Genomic DNA, 12,483 nt, shown 5'->3' on the forward strand with positions numbered 1-12,483 from the left:
AAAAACCTAACGAAAATGCAATAAATATATAGGAGGAATACACAAACAGGTGATTGCTGACAGAGTACTTTCTGCCTGAATCCAAATTAGTTTTAAGGTTATCAAAGACCAACTGAGGGCTTAAACAATAGAGTCAAAGGAAAGAAACAAAATCTAGAAAAAGCTGGTAGATAGTCTAGTGAAATAATATTTTATTGTCTATGGATGTACTTTTATTTTCTATGCAATCGCTTTTTGTCTGTTAAACTGGTTTCCAGTTTCCAATGATTCCTGGAAACTTCTATTTCAGGATGGAGGATCGAGCATAGTTTTCTTCTCTCCAAATGCATAAAAATGATATTATTGAATAAAAATGAGACTAGATATATCACACCAAAGAGAACGAGAGGGAAGTCAGAATTGGTTTAATCACATAAAATATAGAAGGCAGAAGAAAATGGTTGACAGACAAAACAGAGAAAAGTCTAAAATAAATGATGATTAGAACTGCATGGAGAAGGAAGCTAAGTGCTAAGAGGCACAAAGTTCAGGGTCATCATCCACAGGAAAGGAGGTGGGTAGTTAGGTTGGGCAGCAGGGGAGGCCATAGACGCCTGTCTCAGGAAGCTCCCTGCTCCCTTATTCATAGTCCCCTAGAGCCGGGATGGCCTGGAATTTCCATGGGTTTGAAGGATGCACATAACTTTTTTTTTCCTTTTGCAAACATAGCTTATTAAGGTGATTGGAAATAATATGATTCTGTAAGCAATGCTGACTTTTTAAATGTTTTCTTTTTCCAGCTTTATTGAGATATAAAAGGCATACAACATTGTGTAAGTTCAAGATGTACAACGTGTTGATTTGATACTGAAATAAGATGATGACTTTAGCATTAGCTAACACCTCCATCATCACATAATTACTGTTTCTTTTTTGTGGTGAGAACTTTTAAGTCTATAATAGAGTACTGTTAACTATAATCTCAAGGCTATACATTAGATTCCCAGAATTTATTCAACTTCTCTTTGCAAAAAAAAAAAAAAAAAAGTAACTGGGGAAAACAGGGTTCCTGCCAGTACCTCAAAATGAAAGTCATCGCTATTCTGGCATTTGGAGAACCCCAGACCAAAGCCTCGCCACTCAACACTCACCTAAAGCAAAGCTGTGCCCAGGGCAGTATCATCTCTGTCAGATTTCCTTTCCCAGAGAGAGAAACAGCAGAAAACTATCTCTCTCCATACACAGCAGACAAAACATGTATCAGCACCTGGGCAAATCAACTCAGCCCTTCCTCAATGACAAAGCATTTCCATCACATGCAAGAAAACTAATGGCTTCAAGAGAGTAAACAAGATGAATAAACATAATTATTCCTGCAGGAAAAAAAGAGAAACTATTGGGCAGAAAAGAAAAACAGAAGAGGTAGAATGCAAGAATGGAGGCGTCCAATTAGCAGTCTAGTTAGTGCAAAGAACTTTCATAGCACCTTCTTTGTAAAAGGCCTGGAAAGCCATCAAAGAGATTAAACAGATGCTCACTGGAAGTGACCAATTTTCCTTTTGCAGTGTTTGCCTCAAAGTAGAATTGTGCTGAAGGTCTGTTGAGGCTATTCATCACTAATATTTTTGGACAATATAATTTTTACCCAATTCAGGTACACGATTTTTACTATTATCATAAAACAACAAACAGATAAACATACAAAATAACACCCGCCTGGCAATGTGCAACACAATCTTCCTGCAGTTTGTGTGGCTTATGCCTGGTACTGCAGTGTTTTCTCTCAAACAAATAGGATTTTTAAAAGGTGTACTTATTTTAGAGAAATGATACAAAATAGTACAAATAAGTATCATAATTTTGTTTAAAGAAAAATGTCTACATCTAGAGTTTTTCAAACTTAGCAGTATATAAAAGAGCAAATACAAAGTTACTTTTTTTTTTTTTTTTTTTTTTTTGCGGTATGCGGGCCTCTCACTGTTGTGGCCTCTCCCATTGAGGAGCACAGGCTCCAGACGCGCAGGCTCAGCGGCCATGGCTCACGGGCCCAGCCGCTCTGCGGCATGTGGGATCTTCCCGGACCGAGGCACGAACCCGTGTCCCCTGCATCGGCAGGCGGACTCTCAACCACTGCGCCACCAGGGAAGCCCCAAAGTTACATTTTAATAAAGTCATTTTATAGTTTTTTAATAATTGTTCTTTTCTATGGTCTGGAAGGTAAATTTTGTTTTAATGTAAATGTACTTGTGAAAACAATCACAAATTTAAAATCAGTATTCCAGAAATAAATTTTATAATAATGTGTTTGAGACTGAAATAATTATCAATAATATTATTGTTAAATGTTGATAATTTGAAAGGCGAAAATGCTGTCACATTATTATAATTGGCACTTCATTGATTGTTAATTAGGTTGAATATTCTAATTTATCTTCTGCAAATTGTCTGCGAATGTCTCTACTAAGATTTTTTTTTTCCTCGTATGAAATTTATAAATTCTTGAAAGGTCAAACATACAGATTTTTCTCAATAATTTTATATTTTAAAAACATTTTCCTATTGTCTGATCAGTTATCTAGGTATTTTCTAGGTTGTTTTTTTTTTTTCATTAAGATTTTAATCCATGTCCAGTGGTCAGGACTCCGTGCTTCCACTGCAGGGACATGGGTTCCATCCCTGGTCGGGGAACTAAGGCCCTGCATGCTGCACAGCACAGCAAAAAAAAAAAAATAATAATAATAATAATAATTTTTTTTTAATCCATGAAGAAGTGAATACTAAATCATTTAAGTTATTGTAACATATTGTCACATCTGTTTGGCAAATTTCTGTTCCTATTCTTTTTTAAAAAATATATAGTTAATTTTGCTCCTTTATTTTTTTCAAAAAAACTTAGACTAGTGGAATATCACATTATTGATAGACATGCCCCTAAAGTCTCACAGTATTAATTCCTGGCTTTTGACAAATTGGAAGGGAAAGCATATATAATACCCACTTTAAATTAGTTCATTTGATTCAGTAGGCACATTTTTTAAAAGAGAAAGAAAATAGACAAGGGAATAGAGGGGAAGGTGGTAGGGTGATGATCGAAATAGGTGAAGGAGATTAAAAGTTATGAACTTCCAGCTGTAAAATAAATAAGTCAATGGTGATGTAATGTACAGCATAGGGAATATAGTCAACAATGTTGTAACAACTTTGTATGGTGACAGATGGTACCTAAACTCATTGCGATCATCATCTCATAATGTATAAACATATCAAATCATGAGATTGTACACAAACTAATGTAATGTTGTATGGTCCAAAGAAGACTAATTGTGAGAGCTATTAATATGAGAATATATTTCTTCTTTCAAGACATATCTTTGACCAATATAGTGCTTGGAAGATTATTGGAAATAAGCTTTAGAATTTGGGGGGAAATCAATTTGAAAATTTATCTTGTTTAATCATCTGTCATACAGAGTAAAGTAAGTCAGAAAGAGAAAAGCAAATACCATATGCTAACACATATATATGGAATCTAAAAAAATAAAAAGGTTCTGACAAACCTAGGGGCAGGACAGGAATAAAGATGCAGATGTAGAGAATGGACTTGAGGACATGGGGAGGGGGAAAGGTAAGCTGGGGTGAAGTGAGAGAGTGGCATGAACTTATATACACTACCAAATGTAAAATAGATAGCTAGTGGGAAGCAGCTGCATAGCACAGGGAGATCAGCTCGGTGCTTTATGACCACCTAGAGGGGTGGGATAGGGAGGGTGGGAGGGAGGGAGATGCAAGAGGGAGGAGATATGGGGATATATGTATATGTATAGCTGATTAACTCTGTTACAGGGCAGAAACTAGCACACTACTGTAAAGCAATCATACTCCAATAAAGATGTTAAAACATAATAAAAAATAAAACACATGTCATATATTGTAGTAAGTAAAACAATTACCTTTAAAATTGGGTCTGATTCTTGCATCATACCCCGATGTCCTTCCCATTAATTTATCCAGAAAGTCAGAAGGTGACATTGGGGCACTTCGAGACCTTGCACTATCTGTTTCCTTTGTTGCAACCAAGCTGCAAATGAGAAAAAATAATACAGATTTTACCCAAAGAAAAACTCTTCCTAACAGTTGTTACCTAGAAATAGAAAATAAAAATGCTAAGCAAAAAAAAAAAAAAAAACAAAAAGCAACTTTATGTTCAATAAAACAAAAAAATACAGTTTGGGGCTTCCCTGGTGGCACAGTGGTTGAGAGTCCGCCTGCCAATGCAGGGGACACGGGTTCGTGCCCCGGTCCGGGAAGATCCCACATGCCGCAGAGCGGCTGGGCCCGTGAGCCATGGCCACTAAGCCTGCGCGTCCGGAGCCTGTGCTCCGCAACGGGAGAGGCCACAACAGTGAGAGGCCCGTGTACCACACACACACAAAAAAATACAGTTTGAAAACAATAAAACAACAAAAAAAGGTTTACATACTGTATAATGAATATTATCATAGTAACAGATAGGTATTTATAGATTTACAGTCAGAATTTATAATTTTTCACATGTATTCAGTAGTGACAATATTTGAGTTAACTCTGGAAACAAAGCCACTCCAAATTATTAGGCTTCCAAAATTTGTATTTATCCAAATTTGATTTCTGATTGCAATTTTTAGCTAAAATTATCCTAAGTTGTTCAGACATAAGAAAATATGAAAGTTCAGCTGTGAAATACAATTCTTATTGCTTTTATAGAGGAAAAGAACATCACCTTTCAAGTTTTAACAATTGTTCTCAACAGTAATAAAACTTCGGTCCTATAGATTAAACAACAATGTTCTTTTCTTCAATTAGAGTGAGTGCTTCCTATATTAGTAACATACTCAGTTCAATTCATTCTGCTTTCACTTGGTGTCATTCATACGCAGTACATTTTGTTCAGACGTAAAATTTGTGCATGGAGTTTGAGAAATTACCATAAATGTGGTCTGTGCAGTCGGCTATTATGGAATGAGAACCTGTGTCCAGGAAAGTTAAAGGGTTATTGTATTTTTTTCATTCAAACATTTTCCTTTTTCTGCAGCTGCTCATCCTAGAAGCCCACAGATGACTGAACCCCCGACCAGCTCCTCATTTACCTAGGTTGGTCCCAGAAGGTCTAGGCCTACTTGCTAATATCAAATGATTCTTTTTATCCACAGAGTTTGCTCAGAAAAGTGAAGCAGGCTTTCTGAACACACATCTGTTTGAAATATTTATATTCAACCTGATGTTACTTCCTGGCGATTGTCAGTCATCACGTCATCCCAGCTCTGTCACTCAACTTAGAGCATCGCCAAACCCTGAACCTTTGTGGTCACTCTCAGCAGTATCAAGTTATTAAATTCCTCCTGCCAGAATGTTTAATAAGAAGGGAAAATAAACCTTAGAGCCATCACCATTAAATCGTCTACCACACACATATATTCAGTAATTCATAATCACAACGGTAAAATCCAATATCAATGGTAATGTGAGAACAATATTTCTGAAAGTATAGTATCACAGTTAACAGCACCTATTAACTCTTGCCCTGTTCTAGAGGATATATCTAGTTCTGGACATTCTGAATCACTTATCTTCTCAATAACTTTGACTCTGTCTTTCTTTCTTTCTCTCTAAACAGAAGCTTCTTCTCTCCCTATTCTTCTGGTTCCATATTACTTTGTAAGCCTTTATCTCTGATTATTACTGGTGAGTTGAACTCCTTGCCATGCTGATCCCTGGAAAGTTTATTCTAATGTCATCATCATCATCATCATGAAAGGAAAAACAACACTCCTCTCCTCTCAGTAACTCCAGAACTTTCTTCTACCATCTGGTTTTAAGTAACTTTTACCTGCCCTCTTAAGGAGCATTTGTCCACTTTCCATGGCCCAAGAACAGCAGGCAGAAGAAGGCATTGTCAGAGCTCTCCTAGCTACATATTACTGCTCCTAAACTATTCCCTGTATTTCCTTTGCAAAACCCTTCCTTTCAGTTGTCAGAAAATAGTACATTCTTTCACCAACAAATAAACCAACTTACCTGGCTCTGAACCAGTAATACTGTGTCTCTCTACTTTTTTAAAAAAAATTATAGTTAACTATGTATGCTGAATTGGCATTCCCTCACATTTTGCACTGAATGGGGGAGATTATCATAGGTTATCCATGTCAGCCCTATATGCAGTGACATGTATCCTTAGAAGAGAGATGCAGAGGTATATTTGATGGCAGGCAGAAGAGGGAAGGCAGTGTGGCCGAGAAGCAGAGATTAGAGTGATGTGGCCGTAGCCAAGAATGCCGGCGGTCAACAGAGGCTGGAATAGGAAGGGACTGAGTCTCCCCTAGAACCTCTGAGGGAGCATGGTCCTCCTCACATCTTGTTTTGGGCCCAGTGAACTGATTTCAGACTTCTGGCATCCAGAACTCTGAGAAAGTAAATTTCTGCAGTTTTATGCCACCCAGTTTGTAGTAAATTGTTACAGCAGTCAGAGGAAACTACAAGAAGCCTTCCTGTGAATTTTTCATTTTAGTTACTGTACCGTTCAAATTCAAAATTTCTCTGCTGTTCTTTCTGTAATTTCTATCTCTCTGTTGGTATTTTGTATTTGGTGAGACATTATTGTCATACTTTCTCTCCAGTTCTTTAGGCATGGTTTCTTTTAGCTCTTTGAATGTTTTTAAAATAGCTGATTTACGGTCTTTGCCTAGTAATTGAATTTTCTGAACAAATTCTGTAAAGTCTATATTATTTATCGTATATGACTATGCGATATCTTTTCACTTAGCTTAGAGATCAGCTAATAATTGGACAGGGATTTTTTAAAATTCCCAGGACCAATAAATCTCATAGTATTTGCTGGGGGTCCTGAGTTCATGGGGTTTTGCTTCAACTTTGAGTCAGGCAGTTGACAAATCTGCCTTAGCCTTTACCTCCTATTTACACAGGGCCCAAAGGCCTCCAGAGTTGAGAATTCAGGGTCTCTCTGGGTTCTTCCTGAGCATGCATATAGCCCTGGGTGTATTCATTTGCCAGGACTCTCTTAACAAATTACCACTGACTGGGTGGTTTAAACAACAGAAATTAATTTTCTCACAATTCTGTAGGCTAGGAATCCAAGTTGTTGGCAGGGCTAGTTTCCTCTGAGGGCCTCCATCCTTGCTTGTAGGTGGCCGTCTTCTCTCTGTGTCTTCACATGGTCCTTCCTCTTTGTGTGTCTATGTCTTAATCTCTTCCTAGAAGAACACCAGTCATATCAGATTAGGGTCCACCAATTTGACTCCATTATACCTTAATTATCTACAAATAAAGTCATGTTCTGAGATATTGGGAGTTAGAACTTAAACATGTGAAATTTTGGAAGGATGCAGTTCAGCCCACCATACGGAATGCTCACAGCCTTGTACATAACGTGTGGACTTCTAGATGCCCTTGTACATAACGTGTGGACTTCTAGATGTGGAGCTTTTCTAAACCCCTATGAACATATCATTCTGCTGCTTTTTCTTTTTCTTTTTTTTTTTTTTTGCAGTACGCGGGCCTCTCTCTGTTGCGGCCTCTCCTGCTACGGAGCACAGGCTCCGGACGCGCAGGCTCAGGAGCCATGGCTCTCAGGTCCAGCCGCTCCGCGGCATGTGGGATCTTCCTGGACCAGGGCACGAACCCGTGTCCCCTGCATCGGCAGGCGGACTCTCAACCACTGCGCCACCAGGGAAGCCCTGCTGCTTTTTCTTTTAAGATTCATGGTTAGTCTGCACCCACTGTTCTCTACTGCCTCAGGTACTCATGACGTTAAAAATTTGACAAACATCTCCAGGAAAGGGTAAGCTCCAAGTTAGGTCAAATAAAAGTCTTGTGAGTGGGGTATCCCAGAAAACCTCCAGACAGGTTAAATAATGACAATTTTCCAAGAATATGGTTTTAAAGGAATTCAAACTCCATTCTGTCCCCTCTGGTAGCTGCCAGGCTGCTGTTTTTACTGTTATTGTAGGCTATTGGCTTACAATGCTACCGTGGAGCTCGAGACAGGGGGATGGGAATAGGGCAAGTTATAACACCAGAAATCCCACTGTTCTTACCAAGATTCAGATGTTTTTCTTGATTAAACTAATTCGTGGATTACTGCACATCTCTGATTAATTACCAGAGTTCTGAACAAGTTGTCACTTTTTTTGACAGTTTTCTCACTGCTTTTACGAAGAAGGGAATTTACAGAGGTCGGTATTCCACTAATTTTGTTATCACTGATCTGACAGTGTGTTCCTAGATTTCTTTTTATATTTGTTTTTATTGTATTTGTGTTTTAAAGAGCCACACTCCTCGCAGCTCCATCCATCTTTCTCTCTGGATAATTGTAGTCACTCCTGTGGTAACAGCTAACTCTCATAATACTATTTTGTAAGACTCTAAAAAAAAATCTTTTCTCATAAGTAATGTAAAGATTTGCTTTTAAAAGAAAAGATACAGAGTTTACCTTCTGGGTTTCCCCATAACAAATAGTCAACACTTGTAATTGACTAAATACCAGTAAATATTCTATTAAGAGACATTCTTTTGATGTTATACTTAAAAATTAATAAAATCCCTAATATAATTTGATTAATGAGCTTTGAGAAGAATACATGAAATACACATTGGACTGAGATGGAGTGAAGGTAGGTAAGAGATGATAAATTATTTTAAAATTATAATACATAAACTTTTTAAAGACTTGTATAAGCTGAGAGGTTTACTAACAATACAATTAAAGCAACTTATAACAATAAAATTGTAAAGATATACCTTCTCATGCCAAAATGTATTTAAATATCTGTTAAATGTTGAAACAATGAATTCTGAGTTCTCATACAATTTGTTAGGTGCAAAGCACTCTGTTAGGAATGGTAAGTATGTATAACACAAACTTGAATCTGTAGTGTTCACAGTTCAGTAGATTACTCTGTCTGGGCCCATCTGGGTTCTACAGAGAATCCTTGGGAAGGCTCAGAGCACAGAAGCTGGGAAGTGAGATTATAGTGAGGAGAATGATAGGCTGGCTCCTTTGTTCCTGCCACTTCGAGCAAAACCTTCATGTTTTATAACGGATTCACAACCAAGCTCTGCATGATAATACCTATTAATAAATGAGAAAATTCTGAGCAGAGAAATAGTCCAGATTTCTTTACTAGTTATATTTCTTTCAGTGACACGAGAGCCATTCAGTGACTTATGGACAATTGATTTTATTTCTAAAGATTCACAGTTTTGACTCAAAAGGAATTACTGTTGGCAAAATTACATTGGGTATTTGGCTAAAAAGCATTTCTACACAGGCTATCCCTTCGCTTCTGAAAATGGTGGAGTCTGTGCATATGGGGAGACTTCTAATCACCTACAACTCTTGCTCTGGTATATTTCTCCTAGAACTTTCTTCCTATTACAGTAATATCTAGCACCATGGAGACTAGCACTGTAGGAAAAATGGTAGACTGTCTTCAGACAACTGTAATCATTTAAGAGAGCTTATAGTAATAAATACATACATACACAGTATGAGGCTCTGTGTGACCAATCTGAGATCTTACTCTAATCTTTAAATAGTCAATATCATCTATACTTACATATTCAAAAACATTTTTCTTAAGTTGTTAAAACTCAGGGTGGGGGGAGCTACCATATGATGCAGCAATCCCACTCCTGAGCATATATCCAGACAAAAACATGGTTCGAAAGGATACATGCACCCCAATGTTCATTGCAGCACTGTTTACAACAGCCAAGACAAGTAAGGAACCCATCGACAGATGAATGGATAAAGATGTGGCATGTATATACAATGGAATATTACTCAGTCATTAAAAATAATGAAATAATGCCATTTGCAGTAACATTGGTGGACCTGGAGATTATCACACTAAATGAAGTAAGTCAGACAGAGAAAGACAAATATCATATGATATCACTTACATGCGGAATACTTTAAAAAATGATACAAATGAACTTATTTACAAAACAAAAATGGACTCACAGACTTAGAAAACAAACTTATGGTTACCAAAGGGGAAAGGGGGAGGGGGAGGGATAAATCAGGAGCTTGGGATGAACATACACACACTACAATATATAAGATAGACAACCAACAAGGACCTACTGTGTAGCACAGGGAACTCTACTCAATATTCTGTAATAACCTAAACGGGAAATAATTTGAAAAAGTATAGATATATGTATACGCATAACTGAATTACTTTGCTGTACACCTGAAACTAACACAACATTGTAAATCAACTATACTCCAGTATAAAAAAAAAAAATTCTTAAAAGGAAAAAAAACTCAGGTTAGGGGGAGGCAGTAAGAAGAAATCTAAGTTGCATTTAGAGTAGATTTTGGGGGTTTTTGTTTTGTTTTAAGATTTTTTTTTTTGATGTGGACCATTTTTAAAGTCTTTATTCAATTTGTTACAGTGTTGCTTCTGTTTTATGTTTTGGTTTTTTGGCCCTGAGGCTTGTGGGATCTTAGCTCCCAGACCAGGGATCGAACCCACATCCCCCTGCAGTGGAAGGAGAAGTCTTAACTACTGGACCACCAGGGAAGTCCCTAGAATGGATTTTGGATAAGAAACTTTATTATGAAGTCCATTTTTTTTTTTGTCTAAACCTTGTCTTTCAACATATTTATAGCAAGTTACTAAGTTGTTAGCAAATGACTCATGATCAGTATTTTTGAAGGAAGCATCTTTGGATATTTTAGAAGTCTTTTATTTATGAAAATCTCAAAACAATCTCTGCACAAATTTGCCTGGCTCCCACACTTGGCTTGTCTTTTCTATGCTGTGCCAAGTACTGAATTTACTATTAACTTTCTTGGAAACTCTAGGTGGGCTCATACACATTCCCATCAATTTACACATTTTTCACTTAAGAATCTTATATATTCTTATTTTTATAATGACTTGTCACTTGAAAGTTCAGAGACTTCAATTTCTGAGAGACTGGCAGAAGCCTATATTTTTTAAGCATTAAAATCAAATACCAAAATCCATCAAAAAGATAAGTCTCTCCCCCTCCCCTTCTATCCCCTCCCTTCCTCTTTAATGAGACAAGAAAGTAAAATATATCCACTTTTGGAGGGCAGAAATAACTGCTAAATAGAGATGCTGTAAAGATGGATTTAATATAATTGTCCATACTTATTTCACTCCGCTAAATGCACCTTAAAATTGAGAGAAAATATGAAAGCTGTAGCTAGGAAACGTAATATGGGTTTGAGATGAGTCTTGGCACGAGGGCCACAAATCTCTGTGCATCTATTTTCATGAGTTGATTTGCACAGAAGCACAGTGACTTATGGGGAATAAATCAGTGCCCAGACTCTTGAGGCAGAGAAGGTTTGGGGTATAAGGGGGAAAGACAGTTGACTATGTATTCTCTAGCTTTATAAACCAGTCCTATGGGGTTACAACACTTAGTGAAAAAAAAATTGTCACAGTTACTATTATTTGGAACTTTCTGAGCTGCAGACACAAGCAATTGATATTTCAAGCCCACAGTTTGAAAAATAAAACCCAGAATTGAAGAGATGAACATTCTTTCCAATTCTTTATGGCTTTAGTCTCTTTATGGGAGAACTAAAGAGAAACTGAAACATCTGAGAATACGTGATGTTTTGAGCATTTCACGCTAAAGCATCCTGCCTTAGAAGAGGACAGATTGTTTACCATGATGACACAGGCAGTGAAGCAGGCTTTAAGTTGATTGTTTAATATTAATTATTTTAAAAGGAGGCCAAAGTGGAAGAATATAAAAGGACTATTCTAGAATACCCTTGGAGGCTCAGAGAAATAACTTAAAATTAAAAGGGTACTGGGATCTTGATTCTTCCCACTGTGAGCCATGTGCCAGTGAAATATGATTATCATTTTAAAGCGATTTCATTTCTCTCTGCAGTTTGATGAGGCTTGGGTTATTTTAAATTCACCTAACAATAAAAATGGTAGCTGCTTCCTGATCTCTCAGGCACAGAATTCATGTATATATATGATATCATTTTATTCTCATAACAACTTTTCTAGTTAGACATTATTACCTATGTATTACAGATGAAGACACTAAGGTAAAGAGGTTTTTTCCCAGGCCACTCAGATATTAAATTTATAAGCCAATATTTTATTTTTATTTTTTTATCTTATTTATTCTATTTTTTTAATTAATTAATTAATTAATTTTTGGCTGCATTGGGTCTTCGTAGCTGTGTGTGGGCTTTCTCTTGTTGCAGCAAGCAGGGGCTACTCTTCATTGTGGTGTGTGGTCTTCTCATTGCGGTGGCTTCCCTTGTTGCGGAGCACGGGCTCTAGGCACGTGGGCTTCAGTAGTAGTGGCACGCGGACTCAGTAGTTGTGGCGTGCGGGCTCTAGAGTACAGGCTCATTAGTTGTGGTGCACGGGCTTATTTGCTCCACGGCATGTGGCATCTTCCCGGACCAGGGCTAGAACCCGTGTCACCTGCATTGGCAGG

The 12,483-nt window shown here is 37.4% G+C and overlaps 1 protein-coding gene across 2 annotated transcripts in view; it reads right to left on the bottom strand.

The window, feature by feature from the left end:
- Positions 1 to 12,483, bottom strand: part of GLRA3 (glycine receptor alpha 3) — a 156,704-nt gene that overhangs the window by 121,904 nt on the left and 22,317 nt on the right. For both annotated transcript variants that reach the window (XM_019932312.2, XM_019932313.1), the window contains exon 2: positions 3,930 to 4,057. In XM_019932312.2, coding sequence (XP_019787871.1) covers positions 3,930 to 4,057 — 128 coding nt within the window. The remainder of the gene's footprint in view (positions 1 to 3,929; positions 4,058 to 12,483) is intronic.

This window comes from Tursiops truncatus, chromosome 6 (genome assembly GCF_011762595.2).
Source record: "Tursiops truncatus isolate mTurTru1 chromosome 6, mTurTru1.mat.Y, whole genome shotgun sequence".
NCBI lineage: Eukaryota > Metazoa > Chordata > Mammalia > Artiodactyla > Delphinidae > Tursiops > Tursiops truncatus.